The 14,901-nt window shown below is 58.5% G+C and overlaps 1 protein-coding gene across 2 annotated transcripts; it reads left to right on the top strand.

Moving 5' to 3' along the window:
• Nucleotides 1-11,419: 11,419 nt before the first annotated feature.
• DERL3 (derlin 3) lies at nt 11,420-13,839 on the top strand. Of its 2 annotated transcripts, XM_026487918.4 has the most exons (7): nt 11,445-11,581; nt 11,695-11,760; nt 11,845-11,918; nt 12,057-12,150; nt 12,675-12,870; nt 13,431-13,521; nt 13,625-13,839. In XM_026487918.4, exons 1-7 carry the CDS (start codon nt 11,489-11,491, stop codon nt 13,704-13,706), a joined length of 696 nt encoding a protein of 231 aa, XP_026343703.1. In that variant the 5' UTR covers nt 11,445-11,488; the 3' UTR covers nt 13,707-13,839. The 2 variants fall into 2 exon arrangements, with proteins under 2 accessions (XP_057161782.1, XP_026343703.1); XM_057305799.1 differs by having other exon boundaries at nt 11,420-11,581; nt 12,675-13,839.
• The last annotated feature ends 1,062 nt before the right edge of the window (nt 13,840-14,901 follow it).

The raw sequence follows: 14,901 nt of genomic DNA on the forward strand, positions 1-14,901 counted from the left end.
AACAGTCTGTGTCCAGGACCACTACTAATACTTGGATAATGTTCAGTTGCCCCTCCCTTCTCCCTGAAATGCCACCTGACACCTCGCCCAGGTGCCTGGGTTCCCCAGCCTTTAATTATTATCCTTAAGCCAGAAGCTGAGGTTTCTCCTCAGGAAACATTAACTGGGAGTTTAACCTTGAGCATGAAGGTCAAGGTGTGAGTCACTGATGGCCGGGTGCTCTATGCCAATCTTCTCAGCAAATTCTTCCGTGGGTGGATCGGTCTCCTTTGCAAATGAGTCCCTGATGATACAGAAATTGTTGGGGTTCAGAGCCCATGGCCAAGAAAGAATTCTGAGGCATCTTGGGTGCAAAAAGGTAGCGGTTTTATTAAAGCACGGGGACAGGACCCATGGTCAGAAAGAGCTGCACTGGGCTTATGACGAGTGGCTGATTATACACTTTCAAGTTGGGAGGCGGGTAGGGAGAGGGATTTGGAAGCAAGGTTTCCAGGACCTTGAGAGGCTAGCTGCTGCTGGGAAAAGGTCATTTATTACTATCTAGGAAACCCTAGTTGTGAGATCCTTCAGATGTGTACGGTCGGTGGGCCATATGCTTGGGGGAGATTGCCAACATGTATCTTGGGGAGGAGAGATAAAGGACGTTTCCAAAGGAATTTTTATATGTTAAAGAAGACTTACAGGATCCTGGGAGGTTGGGCCTCTCGCCCTTAGCAAAGTATTAACGTGGAGGCACCTGAGCTCCCAGAGGAAGGTCATCTTGCCTGTTTCAAGGACTTGTCAATTGGCTCTAAGTAGTAAGGAATTTTTTTTCTTTTGCCTGTGTTTCCCACATCGCCCAAGACTCCACAAGGTCAAGCACGGACCTGCAACAACCCTGCTGGAAGTCGGAGCTGGTTTTCCTCAGATCCCAAGTCCGGAGGGCAGACCCTGCCTGATGGGGGAGCCCTGCCCGCCCAGCCCCAATAGTGCTGCCAAACCACAAAAGAGTTGGGAATGTCGAAAGGACACCCCTTGACTCTTCCAACCCTTGGCTTTCTGCATTTGATTCTCACCTAGTTGGTGTCCTGAGAAGGTGGAAGTGAGGGGTAGGGGAAGAGGGGTGACCTGCCACAGCCACCAGCCCCTCACAATAGGCGCAGCCCATGGCTAGTGTAGAGTGGCGACAGCCCTCCCCCTCGGTGCGAGTTCACGCCTCCACGCCGCCTCCTACAAGCTAGGGCCTTTCACTCTAGAGATAGGGAAACTGAGGCCCAGAGCGGGCGGGGATCTGCCCTGGCACTCAGCAGGAAGCAGGGAGAAGTACTGCTCACGCTAAAAATAATCAATACAGCGCGCCTGGGGGCTCAGTCGGTTAAGCATCCTCCTTCGGCTCAGATCACGATCCCAGGGTCCTGGGATCTAGTCTCACACTGGGATCCCTGCTCTGCGGGGAGCCTGCTTCTCCTTCTCCCTCTGCAGCTCCCCACCCCCGTCCCCGCCGCTTATGTTCTCTCTGTCAAATAAATAAAATTTTAAAAACAAAAACAAAGACTGTGTTTAAAAATAATCAATACATGCAACGAGGTGGATAGAAATAGAGGGCATTATGCTAAGCGAAATAAGTCAGAGAAAGACAATTACCATATGATCCCACTGATACGTGGAATTTGAGAAACAAGGCAGAGGATCATAGGGGAAGAGAGGAAAAAACAAAACAAGACGAAACCAGAGAGGGAGACAAACCATAAGAGACTCTTAATCACAGGAAATAAACTTGAGGGGCGCCTGGGTGGCGCAGTCGTTAAGCATCTGCCTTGGGTTCAGGGCGTGATCCCGGCGTTATGGGATCGAGCCCCATATCAGGCTCCTCCGCTAGGAGCCTGCTTCTTCCTCTCCCACTCCCCCTGCTTGTGTTCCCTCTCTCGCTGGCTGTGTCTCTATCTCTGTCAAATAAATAAATAAAATCTTTAAAAAAAATTAACTTGAGGGTCGCTGGAGGGGAGAGGGGTTGGAGGGATGGGGTAACTGGGTGATGGACATTAAGGAGGGCATGTGATATAATGAACACTGGGTATTATATAAGACTGATAAATCACAGACCTGTACCTCTTTAACCAATAATACATTACATGTTAATTAATTGAATTTAAATTTAAAAAAATAATAAATACAGAAAAGCCAGTAAGACTCCCATGGGGGTCCAGGCCACACCCCCAGCAAGCCGGCTCTGCTGCTCTTTACCCCTACAGAAGCAACAGGGCCGCCTCTCGGACCGGCCTGTCCCAGAAAATGCCTCTGCCTGTTGCCCGGGCCTGGGTCCCAGCGCTGGCGCGAGCGGGACGTCCCACAGAGCTGGCCTCCAGACCCCCCAGGGACCGGTTCAGCCCGCTGGGTTCCGGAGATTTCCCCCACGCCGCTGCCACCCGCTCCGGCCACGAGGGGGCGACAAAGGCCAGGCTGTGCCGCAGCGCGCTCCCCTGAGCTCCTCCGGCCCCACCGAGCTGCGCCGCCTCGGGAGGGCTCCGTTCTGGCCCGGAACTCTCCGTCACCTGGTGCGGCGGCACTTCAGGGGACCGAGCTGCCCCCACAAAGCCTGGGCGTCTGAGCCCTGGCCTAGGCCCCGGCTTCTCCTCCTCCACCCACCCCCGGGTGATTTCCCTGCCTCTGTCCTGCGCACCCAGCCTGTGCCACACCAGGTGGGCCAGGGCCTGGGGCCGAAACTCTGCTGGCGGTCCCCCCTCCCCGCCTCGTCTCTGCTCCTTGAGGGCGGGCCAGTGGGCTGGGCTAGCGCCGTCCCCCCTGGAGTGGGGCTCAGTTCGGAGCCAGCCTCCCCCGCCCCGCCTCTCCTCCAGGGCTCAGGCTCGGGCGTCTCCGGGCCTGAGTGCTGGGCGGAGCCCTACCCCAGGGTGAGGTACCTAGCACCTGACTTAGGGTGCACCCGTTCTGGGCCTGCCTCAGCCTCTCTGGGCCTCCATTCCCCGGAGGTGCTGCAAAGTGGGAGCAGCCTGGAGCTCCCTGTGGCTCGAGGCCACCCAAAGGCCCGTCCTCCTCGTGGTCTTTCCCGTTCCTCACATGGGGATGGCTGCCTCTGACCCCCCCCCCCCCCCCGCCCACCGCCCCAGAAGCCTCTGGAGGAGGTATGGGGGCAGAGGTCAGGAGGCCAGCCGACCTTGGACACCACCATGCACGGCTTTCCAGCTAGAGGCTGCGGCCACCCCCAGCGGGGCTTCTGCGGTCCTAACAGGTAGCTCCTCTCTCTGAGTCGTTCGCTTACCCGCAAAACCGGGACATCATAACCAGCACTGCGCGCGCAGTGTGTCTTCAGGCCGGTGTGTGTCTGATGACCTTCCCTGCACTGCGCCTCCTGAGGACAGGCGCCTGGCCCTCTCCTGATCCGCACGCTTGTCCCAGACAGGCCGTACCCTTGGGTATGTGAACGCGGGGCGGGCGGGGGGGGGGGGCTGCAGCCCAGTTGGACATCCCGGGCGGGGGGCAGGGGTGCAGAAGACCAGGCCTGCGAGCCCTACCCCAAATCCTGCTTCACCCTCCCCCTCAGGGCTGGCAGGCTTCATTCCAGTCCTGGGTCTCATTTCCAATGAAATGGTTCAGAAAAAGAAGAAAAGGAAGGGAGGAAGGGAGGAAGGGAGGGAGGGAGGAAGGAAGGGAGGGAGGGAGGGAGGGAGGGAGGGAGGGAGGGAGCGAGGGCGGGCTACAACCAGCTGCAGCAGCCCCTCCTGGCCGCCCTTTGATATTTGAGGACTGGACCATGAGACTGGTTGCCGCTAGGAAATTTGAAGCCATCTTAATTAGATGGAAAGAATGTCCTTGTGGTTGGCTGCTCTAAAAATACAGCTGTGCCCACATCTGGAGGGGGAGGGTGGGAGGTGGGGGGTGATCAGGCCAAAGTCTGAAGCACTGATGCATTCCTTGGGGAAGAGAGGACACCCCCCCCCCCACCCGCCCCAGCAGGGCCCAGGGAAGGAGAGGGGAGGGCACCAAAGCGGTCATTCCCCTGTGGCCGGGCCACCTGCCACAGTGGGGGGATGTGGGAGCTGAACAGGCAGCCCAGCCCTTCCTGGGTCCCCCCTCACCCCTTCATGGAGCCCTTCCCACACCTCTGCTGCCCCGAGGGGACGACGCGCAGGGGCCTGACCGGTGCGCTGCTGCTTTACCAGCCCCTGCCCGACCTGACGCAGCTGGCCGTCTGGCCACAGGCTTCCAAGATGGAGGGATTTCTTTTCTGGGCTTTATGATGTTGGGTGGTATTTGTCAGCTTTTATGAGTTTAGTGTTTGCTTTGTTTGAGTTCTCCTTCTAAGTCAGTGTTCCCTTTTGCACCTAATCTTGCCATTTTCATTTTGCATTTGTTTTGTTAAAGAGGCCCCAGTCGCTGGGGTAAGCAAAGCGTGGGGAGGTGGGAATTCTGGTGGCATGGCCACGGGGCAGACAGGCCACGGGGGGTGGGCGACAGGCCATGAGCGCACTGCCTGATGACCTGCTAACGAGCAGGAAGACTGGAGGACAGTGTGGCCCCGGGTTCCGCACACGAACCAGACCCACGTTTGTGGCCCCCCGGGTGTGCAGACAAGCAGCTGTGGGGTCTTCTTCACTGCGCTTTGTGCTTCTCCTGTCTCGGTGAACTGGCATCCTAGCCCTGCCATTTGGCTGGCTCTGACAAGCAGATATTCCAGTTCGCCCCAAACGCCACCCACAGCGCTGAGCCCGAAAATAGCTGAGGCCAGTGAGAGGGAGGCTCCGCCAGACACTCTGGGGACTCTGAGTGGCAGGCCGGAGGTGGCTTTGACATTCCCGCAGTGGCCGCAGAAGGAAGTGGGAATTAAGGGCAATTGCTGAGGCTCGAGACAGCTGGGCCCAAGCTTAGGCTGGCCTGGCAGCTGAGGCTCGGGAGGGACCGGCTCATCCAGCCATCTGGGGTCAGGCACAGTGAAACTGAGGCCCAGGCCGAGAGCCAGGCGCCCAAGCTGCTCAGCAGGGGAGCATCACCGAGGGAGCCGAGGCTCACGATGGAGACACTCCAGAAGCCCAGAGGCCGCAAAGAGGTTTTGCCTCCAAACTGTGGCTGGAGAAGGGTCTGAGGCTGCGCGAGGCTGGCCGGTCAGCGGTACCCTCCACAGGCACCTGCCGGTGATGCCCTCGCTCCAGTGCTGAATTCCCCTCCTGTGCCCCACAATAGGATAGGGGCAGCTCACCGCCTGGCCACCAGCCTGGCCACCAGCCCCTTCCATCACGCCTCATGGTGGCAGAGCCAGCCCTGGCGCTTTGGTGTCTTGGGACCTGTCTCTCTAGCCGAGCGTCTGCCAGTAGGTGACTTACTCTCTCTGAGCCTGTTTCCTCATCTGTAACAGTAACCTCCCTGGTAACGTGGCCGTGCAATATTGTGTGATTTATAAGAAATAGCTATATTCGGTCGTTCAGATGAACAAAGTATATTTCTCATATATATTAGGTCTGTACCCACAGTTCCTTGCTCACAGCTCCCCAAACCCTTGGAATTTCTGGACGGATAAGAACAAAGGGAGCATCTTTTGTTATAATATCTGTTCTCTCATCCTCTGTTCCTGAAGATTCTTCGGAGCCATAAAGGTGAAATGGGTGTCTTATTCCGCATAACAAGGTCCTGTCCATCACAGCGGGGTTTATGTCAAGGAGGTGACTTTCAGAAAGCACTTCAGGATGGGGGCTGGTTGCCAGGGGAACCGCCCATGAATCAAGGGGTGGAACTTTCAGTCCCACCCCGGGAGGTTGTGGGGGGTGGAGGAGAAGAGCTGGGGTGGATTCAGTCACCAGTGGCCCATGATTTAATCAATCGTGCCTAAGTAATGAAGCCTCCAAAAGGATGGGGTTCTGAGAACTTCCAGGCTGGGGAAGCAGAACGCTTCCACGTGCCGCTGTGCAGAGCCCCAAACTCCACGAGGGCAGAAGCTCCTTTGTTTGGGGCCTCACACTAGGTATCTCTTCCTGCGGCTGTTGACTGATAGACTTTTTTTTTTTTTTAAGTAATCTGTGCACCCAGTGTGGGGCTCGAATTTACAAACCCAAGATCAAGAGTGGCAGCTCTTCCGACTGAGCCAGCCAGGCGCCCCATTGGTACCCCTTAATATCTTTTGAATTCAACCAATAATCTAGTGAGTAAACAGGTTTTCTGAAATCTGTGGGTCACTCTAGCAAATTAGTGGAGCCCAAAGACGGGGTTGTGGGAACCTCTGATTTATAGCCAAGAAGTACATTTAATAATCTTTCGACTCTCCCCTGAAGTAGGGGACGGCCTTGGGGGGACCAAGCCCTTAACCTGTGGAGTCGGATGCTATCTCAGGATGGAGCGTCAGAATTGAGCTGAACTCTCGGACACCCCGTTGGTGTCTGTGTTGCCTGTTGGTGTAGGGAAGCGTGAACACACACCTCACACACACCTCGGAATTGGGTCCAGGAACCCGTTGAGGTGGTGGGGCTTAAGTGAGGGGTGCAGAATCTGGTGAGGGGTCACCGAGCAGCTCTTCTGACTGTGGTGACTGGCTTCAACCTGGATCTCAGGGCCCACTTGTTCTTGCCTCCCCCATGAGACATGGATTTTTTTTTTAATTTAAATATTTTATTCATTTATTTGACAGAATGAGAGAGAGAGAGAGAGAGCACAAGCCAGCGGGGGGGAGGGGGGGGAAGGGCAGGAGAGGGAGAAGTAGGCTCCCTGCTGAGCAGGGAGCCCGATGGGGGGCTTGATCCCAAGACCCTGGGAGCATGACCTGAGCCGAAGGCAGACGCTTAACCCACTGAGCCACCCAGGTGCCCTGAGACATGGAGTCTTTCATGCCTCCACACCTTTGCTCTAGCCGTTCTCCCCACCACAACTCTTGTCCTCTCCCTGCATGATGTCTGTGTCCTCCCCCTCAACTGCATCGCAGACAGCCACTGCTGCCTCCCTCCCAGGCCCTTGGGCCCCCGTGAACGTTCTCCACTGCAGCCCTTTGAGAGCTCTGGGCCAGGAGGAGGCAGGCCAGAAAAGCAGCCTCAGGGAGAGAGTCCTGCCTTGGTGCATTGTCGCTCTTCCATGGCAGAGACCAGCCTTGGGGGGGGGGGGCAGCCATGACTGTGTCACAGGAACGGGCCCCTGCCCAGAAATCTGATACCCCCCAACAGGAGGACAGACTACAGCTGAAGGAGGCTCTACAGACGGGCTCTTCCCACCAGCCCATTTCACAGACTGGGACACGGAAGCCCAGGGTGGGGGCCTGGCAGGGTCAGGTCTCAGTGCCAGCCCCAAGGCCGCAGATCCAGCCCTGGGGCACAGGCCTCAGCCTTCTCGAGGCTCAAAGGTCACCAAGGACTTCCGGGGATAGAGAGCATGGCGCAGCAAGTCTGTGGGCGTGAGGCACTCTAGGTGACAAGGTGCTGGGAGGACCAAGCTGGGGTGGCTGGGGAGGGCTTCCCTGAGGTGCTCATGTCCCACAGCACCCCTGACTTGACCTGTCCCAAGCCAATGGGAGACCTCCCTCAGAAACATGGCCCTCCCCCACGTCTCACCTGTCTGCCAATCACTCACTAAGGTTTATGGCTTCCACCTCCTTGACCCGTTCACTCCCTCTGTCACTCATCCCCATGGCAGGCCGCTGCCATCCTCCTCCCCTCAGAAGAGCGCTTCTATTCTTGTCTCCTTCTTCCTCCTGAGAGCCGCCATCTGCTCGGCACCTTACCACTGTGCTGAAAATTCTCTGAGGGCTCCTCATTGCCCTTGGGACGGAGACAGCCGCCTACACAGTCCTGCTCAGCCTCACATCGCACGCAGCCCTTCCTCCTTGCCTCGCCTTTCTTCTCTCTGCACCCCTACCAGGCACCTCAGGACCTTTGCACAGACTGTTCCCCTGATGGGCTGGGCTTCTGCTACTCGTCCTCTGCCCCAAACTGCCTCCTCGCTTCCCTTCCACCCCAGAGACCTGCTAATTCCTGGAAAGTCTGGAATCTGCTACCAAGCTCAGAGGGCCAGCCCCAGGCCTGACACAGCCCGCCTGGACGATTTGTTGTTCTTGCGCTCGGGCCATGAGCAGCTGCTGCTCGGTAGGTTCCGGATTCGGGGCTAAAAATACCCCATGACCCAGACAGGAAGGGCCAACGGGGACACAGCTGCTCCTGGGAGGGGCTGGCTGGAGCTGCTGGGGAGGCCTTTCCACTGTAGTTTGGGGTCCATGTGCGGGGAAGGGGGTGGGCACTGAGCTCACAGCCCCTGAGGAAAAGCCCCCGACGGAGGAGACCCAGGGTTGGAAAGGGGCATGTTGTACTGTTGAAAGGAAAACACGGCAAAGCCCAAGAGGCAGCTCGAGGAGCAGTGCTCATTGTCACCTTGCCGAGGGACCACAGGCCCTCCTTCAGCCACATCCTCAGCCCAGGAGGGAGGGTGGGCCCGGCTGGCACCCTGCTGCTTAGGATAGGCAGCCAAACAGACATTAGCATCTGGCATGCCGCCTGCCTACATCTCCAGGCTCCTGGGACCGTGGGCCGTCCAGGGCTTCTCTCCATAAGCAGCTGTCTGCAGGTGCCTGAGTCAGAGAAGTGGACCTGCCCCAGGCCTGAGACTGGACAGGAAGAGCCTGGACTGGTGACGGAGGTCTGCCTCAGGCCCTGCTGGGCCTCAGTTTCCCCATCTGAGAATACCCAGGGTTCTGAGGAGGGAGCATCTGCAGTAGAATCCAGCCACTGTTCCCCTGGATGTCCCGTTCAGCTGGCAGTCCCCACCTATCCCGGGCTCCCGGCCTCCAGGGAATGTGCTTCTCTGTCCCCAAGCCAGGCGCCTGCCTTATCAGCCCCAGTCAAAGGGGAGACAGACCCCCTTGTCCACAATGACAGCCCTTCCTATTAGCCCCGGCCTGACCCTGCGTGGAGGGCCCAGAGCTTGCTGGGTGCCTGCAGGCAGGAGTACCTCCACTTCCCACGCTGACATGAAACCTGACCTCCCTGGATGGTTTTTATGCCGGGTGGGCCAGCCCCGGTGTCTGAGGCCCTGCGTCCCCACCCTGCTGCTCTGACTCCACCGTGTGGGATCCACTCTGCTGCGCCCACCTCAAACATGGCCTTGGCCTGCTTTGCTGGAAAACGGAGGCCATCCAAGGTGGGGCTTCCACCACCCAAACTCTCAGCGCGTTGGTCCAATTCCTGCTGTATCAGGCCAGACCTGTTCTCACTCCAGAACCAAATGCACATCCCCTTTCAAAGCTTCCAGCCTCCCCCTCCCCTCCCCTCCCTTCCCCTAGGGACTCCTCGAGCCACTCCCTAGGGAACCCCTCTCAGCACCCTTGTTTTCTTAGGATCCACCTGTGATAACTTTGTCAGCTGGTTCTGGGCCGTTCCAGTCTCCTCGGGGGACCTCAGGGCCCTGTCCAGGGCATTCCTCATCTTCTACACTTAGTCCACACCTGAGCTCCCCATGTTGGTAAAGGCCCATCTGTTTGGGCACCATCCTCTCCCCCTTATCCTCCATTATCCTGGTTACAGGGGCCTTGGCATGGCTGCATCCCACTGTCTGTTCCCAGGCCTCGTCTCTATGAGCTTCTCACTGCCTTGCTCCTGAAGCCCTTTCCTGGCTCACCTCCTGGAAGCCCTCTCCAGCCTCCCCTGGCCTCCCTGGCCAGGTTTGCCTTCTCTGACTGCTGAAGGGTAAGCTGCCCAGGCAGGGCCTCTTATTTATTTATTTATTTAAAAGATTTTATTTATTTATTTGACAGAGAGAGAGGCAGTGAGAGAGGGAACACAAGCGGGGGAGTGGGAGAGGGAGAAGCAGGCTTCCCGCTGAGCAGGGAGCCCGATGCGGGGGGTCGATGGCAGGACTCTATCCCAGGACTCTGGGATCATGACCGGAGCCGAAGGCAGACGCTTAACGACTGCGCCACCCAGGTGCCCCCTTCTCTTCTCCATTTAGCATTGCCCTTGGATGCCTCACGCAGGCCCAAGACTACAAATGCCACTGGTCTACTGAGGACTGACATCCACAACTAGACTGCCTGGCCAGTCTCTTCCCCAACACCACCCTTGGATTTCTCCAGGTGGGTGTCACATAGATGCCCCAAACTCAACAAGGCCAGAACGGGATTCCATCTGCCCGCCTTTTCCTGAAGCGTTTTTCATCTCAGTAAAGGCCACCACCATCCATCCACCCTGTGGCTCAGACCTTCGAGTCACTCTTGATTCCTCTCTCACAGCTCTGTTCCATCCATGGACAAACCACCTCTAGGCTCCACCCTGTCCAAGCCACCACTGTGTCTTGCAGCCTCCCCCTGCTCACTGACTCTTCTGACAGAGTCTCCTGTCCTTGCAGCAGCCACAGGGACCTTTTTAAGGTGACAATCGTCACTTGCTCACAGAGGCTTCCCAGATCACCCCATCTACAGTGATGGCTCACTACCCCACCCTCTATTCTTGGCATTATTTGCATCAGTTCACTGTCTTGTGAACACTAGCTCTCATATTAGTACAGGCCTATGACTGCCTGTCTCATCTTTCCTTGGCTGCTGTGTCTCCCGCATCCAGAAAAGCACCTGGCACATAATCTGGGTTCAATAAACGGTTGACTTAATGAAGGAATACATGGAGTTACTCTTTTCCATCAAAATGAGGCCCTGGGGCGCCTGAGTGGCTGATTTCAGCTCAGGTCAAGATCCCAGGGTCCTGGGATCAAGTCCCGCATGGGGCTCCCTGCTCAGCCGGGAGCCTGCTTCTCCCTCTCCCGCTCCCCCCTGCTTGTGCACGTGCTCTCTTTCATTCTGTCAAATAAACAAATAAAATCTTTTTTAAAAAAAGTGATGAGGGCTTCTCCAGCCCGTCCACTTGTTCTGGGCGGTGTCGGCACTCTGGTGTCTTGGGGAAGATTCCGCACAGGAGTCGGCGAGGGGTCAGGTGGACCGCGGCGGGGGTGGGGGGTGGTTGCACACAGTGCTGAACGCCTCCTCTGTTGTGGGCCAGGTGGCACTGTCTTTGGTTCTCAGTAGGGGAGAAAGACGGGACCGAGTAGCAGGCGACCCTAGGTTTAATCACAGAGCCTCCACACGAGACTCGCATTGGTCCCGCCTTCCCCACACCCCAGTGTGACCCCGCCCCTTCCGGCCTCGCAGTTCCTGGTCCTGCCTCATCCTCACTCGCGGAGTACTCTTAGCCCCGCCTCCAAAGTCTTGTGGGTCCTTGCTATTGGTTCTCTCTAGCTTGCCGCGAAGTAACCCGTTCCTCATTGGCCACACGTTCTCCCGCGCCGCCACGACAGCCATCACAACAACCGCCACGTGCTCAACTGTGGGGCCTGCTCTTTGGTCCCGACCCGCCCACCCCCCCGTCCCGCCCTCGGCTTCCCGCTTCCTCCTCCTATTGGTTACCGGGCCCAGGGTCCCTCCCTCGACCCTGGGCGCGCTGCGCCTCCGACGCGGATTGGCCAAATTCGGGAGTGAGGCGGGGCTTGGAGGCGGGTTAAAGAGCGCGCAGCAGGTTGGGCCACGCGTGTCAGAGAAGTTTCAATGGCGTGGCAGGGACTGACGGCCGAGTTCCTGCAGGTACCCGCGGTGACGCGGGCCTATACCGCGGCCTGCGTCCTTACCACCGCTGCTGTGGTAAGCTGGCCGGGAGGGTGGGGGCATCTCCATGTCTGCAGCCCGGGAGGGGTGTCGTCATGGTTACCGCTGGATTCCCTGGGGCAGCACCTGACGCGCCCCTGGTTCCGCAGCAACTGGAGCTCCTCAGCCCCTTCCAGCTCTATTTCAACCCGCACCTCGTGTTCCGGAAGTTCCAGGTGAGGCGGCCCCGCCCGTTGCACCCGACAGCCGGGACCTGCCTGCCAGGAGCCTGACCGTCAGTCTTTCCCCCATCTCCGTAGGTCTGGAGGCTTGTCACCAACTTCCTCTTCTTCGGGCCCCTGGGATTCAGCTTCTTCTTTAACATGCTCTTCGTGTATCCTGTGCCGCGCGGACCCAGGCGTAGGGCGGTGGGAGGCTCGCCGGGCTGAGGGTCGGCTCTCCGGGCTGGGGGCGGCCCAGAGTGGGGAAACTGAGGCTCCGCCCGGTGGCACTTCCTTTACGGACGCCGCAGGTTCCGCTACTGCCGCATGCTGGAGGAGGGTTCCTTCCGCGGCCGCACGGCCGACTTCGTCTTCATGTTTCTCTTCGGGGGTGTCCTCATGACCGTATCCTTCCCGGGCTCTGAAACTTCAGGTCGCAGGGCCTCTGGGTCCAGCCCGTGCTGGCCTGGGGCCTGACAAGAGCGCCCGGGCCGGTGAGGGACAGAGTAGTTCACTCCAGCTTAGGACGTATTTAGCGCCCATCGTGTGCTCAGCTCCGGCTGTCCGCGCCAGCTCTTCAGTGCTGTACACAGAATACCACAGGGTGATGTGCAGGAGAGCCAGGTGGGGTGCTTGGGGGCTGAGCCCTGCATGCCCTGCAGGCCAGTAGCCAGGAGAAACTGGGACCGTGAGGGGCAGTGTTTGGAGGCTGGGGCGGTGGACAAGCAGGGCAGATCACATGGGGCCTGAAGGCCATAGCGTGGCCTTGACTGTAAGGGCACATCTTGACAGGGGAATGGCACATAGGGGTGATGAGGGAAGGGAAACTAGGGAGGATTCCAGGGGGTTAGCAAGTCAGAGGGGGTCCTGGGCAGGGGCTCTGAGGCCTGCACCAGGAGAAGGCCTCCAGCACCTTGACTCTGGCTCAGCTGCTGGGGCTCCTGGGCAGCCTGTTCTTTCTGGGCCAGGCCCTCACAGTCATGCTGGTGTACGTATGGAGCCGCCGCAACCCCCGAGTGAGGGTCAACTTCTTCGGCCTCCTCACCTTCCAGGCACCATTCCTGCCCTGGGCACTCATGGGTTTCTCTCTGCTGCTGGGCAACTCGATTCTCGTGGACCTGCTGGGTGAGCCTGCCTGTGCATCCGCCCTCCCCAAACAGGCTGTCTGGTACCTGATGGTCTTTGGGAGGGCCACCCCAGGCTGGCTGCTGTGCCAGAGCCCTCCCTCCCACCGGCACTGGACCTCTCATCTGTCCTCCCACCCCCTCTTCCTGCCCTGCCAGCTCCTCTGTTCTTCTGGCCCCTGAACAAGCCAGACAGCTACAGGCTCCCCATCTTCAGGTGTACTGATGCTCGTGTGGGTCCCAACTAGGGTGGGGAAAGGTGTGTTAAGGTTCCAGCCTTGGCTCCTATTCCTCCCATGTTCTCAGGCCTTTCCCCCCAGGTCCTGCCCACTTCTGGGCTAGGTAAGCCTGTTTTTCAGGGTCAACCCTGTCCTCCCCCCCCGCCCCCCGCCCCTGGGGCTGGCAGTCTGTGCGGAACATTAGCTACTCATACTCTGGGGCCTGAGGTTGCTTGGCCTGGCTGTGCCTCCGGAACTGTGCATGGAGGCACGGAGCAGGCTGTGCCAGCCCCAGGCTCTGGACTGTGGAGAGTGGCTTCAGCCATCCGTGGCTCTCCTACAGGGATTGCTGTGGGCCACATTTACTACTTCCTAGAGGATGTCTTCCCCAACCAGCCTGGAGGCAAGAGGCTGCTGCTGACCCCCAGCTTCCTGTGAGTGCTACAGATGAGTTCTCCCGCTGCCCTCCTTCAGATGGCTCCCTACACCAGTGGGGATGCCTGCTGGCCTCGGCTCAGTGTGGGCCCCTCCCTACAGGAAGCTGCTACTGGATGCCCCACAGGAAGACCCCGATTACCTGCCCCTCCCGGAGGAGCAGCCAGGACCCCTGCAGCAATGACCCTACCCAGGGCCAGCCCCAGGCCTCTGGCAGGCCTCCATTCCACCCTCAGCTCCCGCTTACAGGAGAGCAACCTGTCCTGGAGACGGGGCTGGTGCCCAGGGCCCACCCAAATAAACAAGAATGACCTGCATCTCTTTGCCAACAGCGCTGGCTCCCTGCCTTGCCTGGCCACATCCCTCCACGCTGGGCAGCTGCTGCTGGCCTTGACCTAGGGCCACCAAGCCTGGCCTGCCCTCTCAGACCAACTGTAGGTGGTAGGATGGGAGGCCCAGAGGGGGTCAAGAACCTGCCCACAGTTGCCCAGCAGCTTTGAGCTCACAGATGGCATATGCGGGGTTCTCATTCCAGTTTTGCCAATGCCTTGGAGCCTTGGGCAAATCCCACCTGCACGGATCTTGCTCCTGGCCAGGCAGCAAGGGGGCTGGCCAGCTCTCACTGGCTGGGCCAGGACTGGGATGTCCCTGTCATCCAAGCCCAGTTTGCCGGGGATCCTGCCCATGGTACCCTCAGGCTGATGCCTTACTTGGCTCCTCCTGTCCCTCATCGGCAACAAGTGGACCTTTGCCCCACTTTCCAGCTGAGCAGTCAGTGGACTTGGCCAAGGCTCCATGGGGTCAGGTGCAGCAGAGGGCCAGGACGGGGTCCTCTGCCCTTTCTGCAACCCCAGAGCTTTGAGAAATTTTCACCTTGGCAGAGTTCTACAAAGTTCTCTCCCTGATGTTTCTAGCTGAGGACCATGGGAGCCTGATCTGATCCCACAGCTCACCTTTTTCTTTGGTAAAGTGGGCACCAGACAACCTGGCCAACTTTCCTCATTGCCCTAGACCAGTCGGAACGATGGTTTATTCCTGGAACACCAGCGGCACAGGGACTCCTCCAGCTGTAGGCTGTCACGTTCATGGATGAAGCAAGTATTCACCACGGAGTCTGACCTTAATTTTGTACGGAAACCGTGTGAAGTCGCAGCTGGCTCTGCAGCAGTTGGGCTGGCAGTGCTCCGAGTGAGGGCTCAGCCCCTGGGCCTGCTGGGCTAGCCTGCTCAGAGGGGCTGAGGTGGGTGGTATTCATTCCATCCCACCAGTTGTAGGGACACATGGACCAAGCAAACCCTTCAGCAATGGAGCCCACTTGTCTCCAAGGCCAGCAGAGCCTGGTCCTGGAATCTTCCTCTCTGTTCAGGGCCTTCCAGTGA

Source organism: Ursus arctos, unplaced genomic scaffold, assembly GCF_023065955.2.
Source record: "Ursus arctos isolate Adak ecotype North America unplaced genomic scaffold, UrsArc2.0 scaffold_34, whole genome shotgun sequence".
Taxonomy (NCBI): Eukaryota; Metazoa; Chordata; class Mammalia; order Carnivora; family Ursidae; genus Ursus; species Ursus arctos.

What these genes read in the sequence shown, in the direction of transcription:
- DERL3 (XM_057305799.1), top strand. Translation starts at nt 11,489, where the DNA reads ATGGCGTGGCAGGGACTGACGGCCGAGTTCCTGCAGGTACCCGCGGTG. An exon ending in TCCTTACCACCGCTGCTGTG is followed by an intron (nt 11,582 to 11,694) that starts GTAAGCTGGCCG and finishes CTGGTTCCGCAG; the next exon opens with CAACTGGAGCTCCTCAGCCC. An exon ending in TTCTTTAACATGCTCTTCGT is followed by an intron (nt 11,919 to 12,056) that starts GTATCCTGTGCC and finishes CGGACGCCGCAG; the next exon opens with GTTCCGCTACTGCCGCATGC.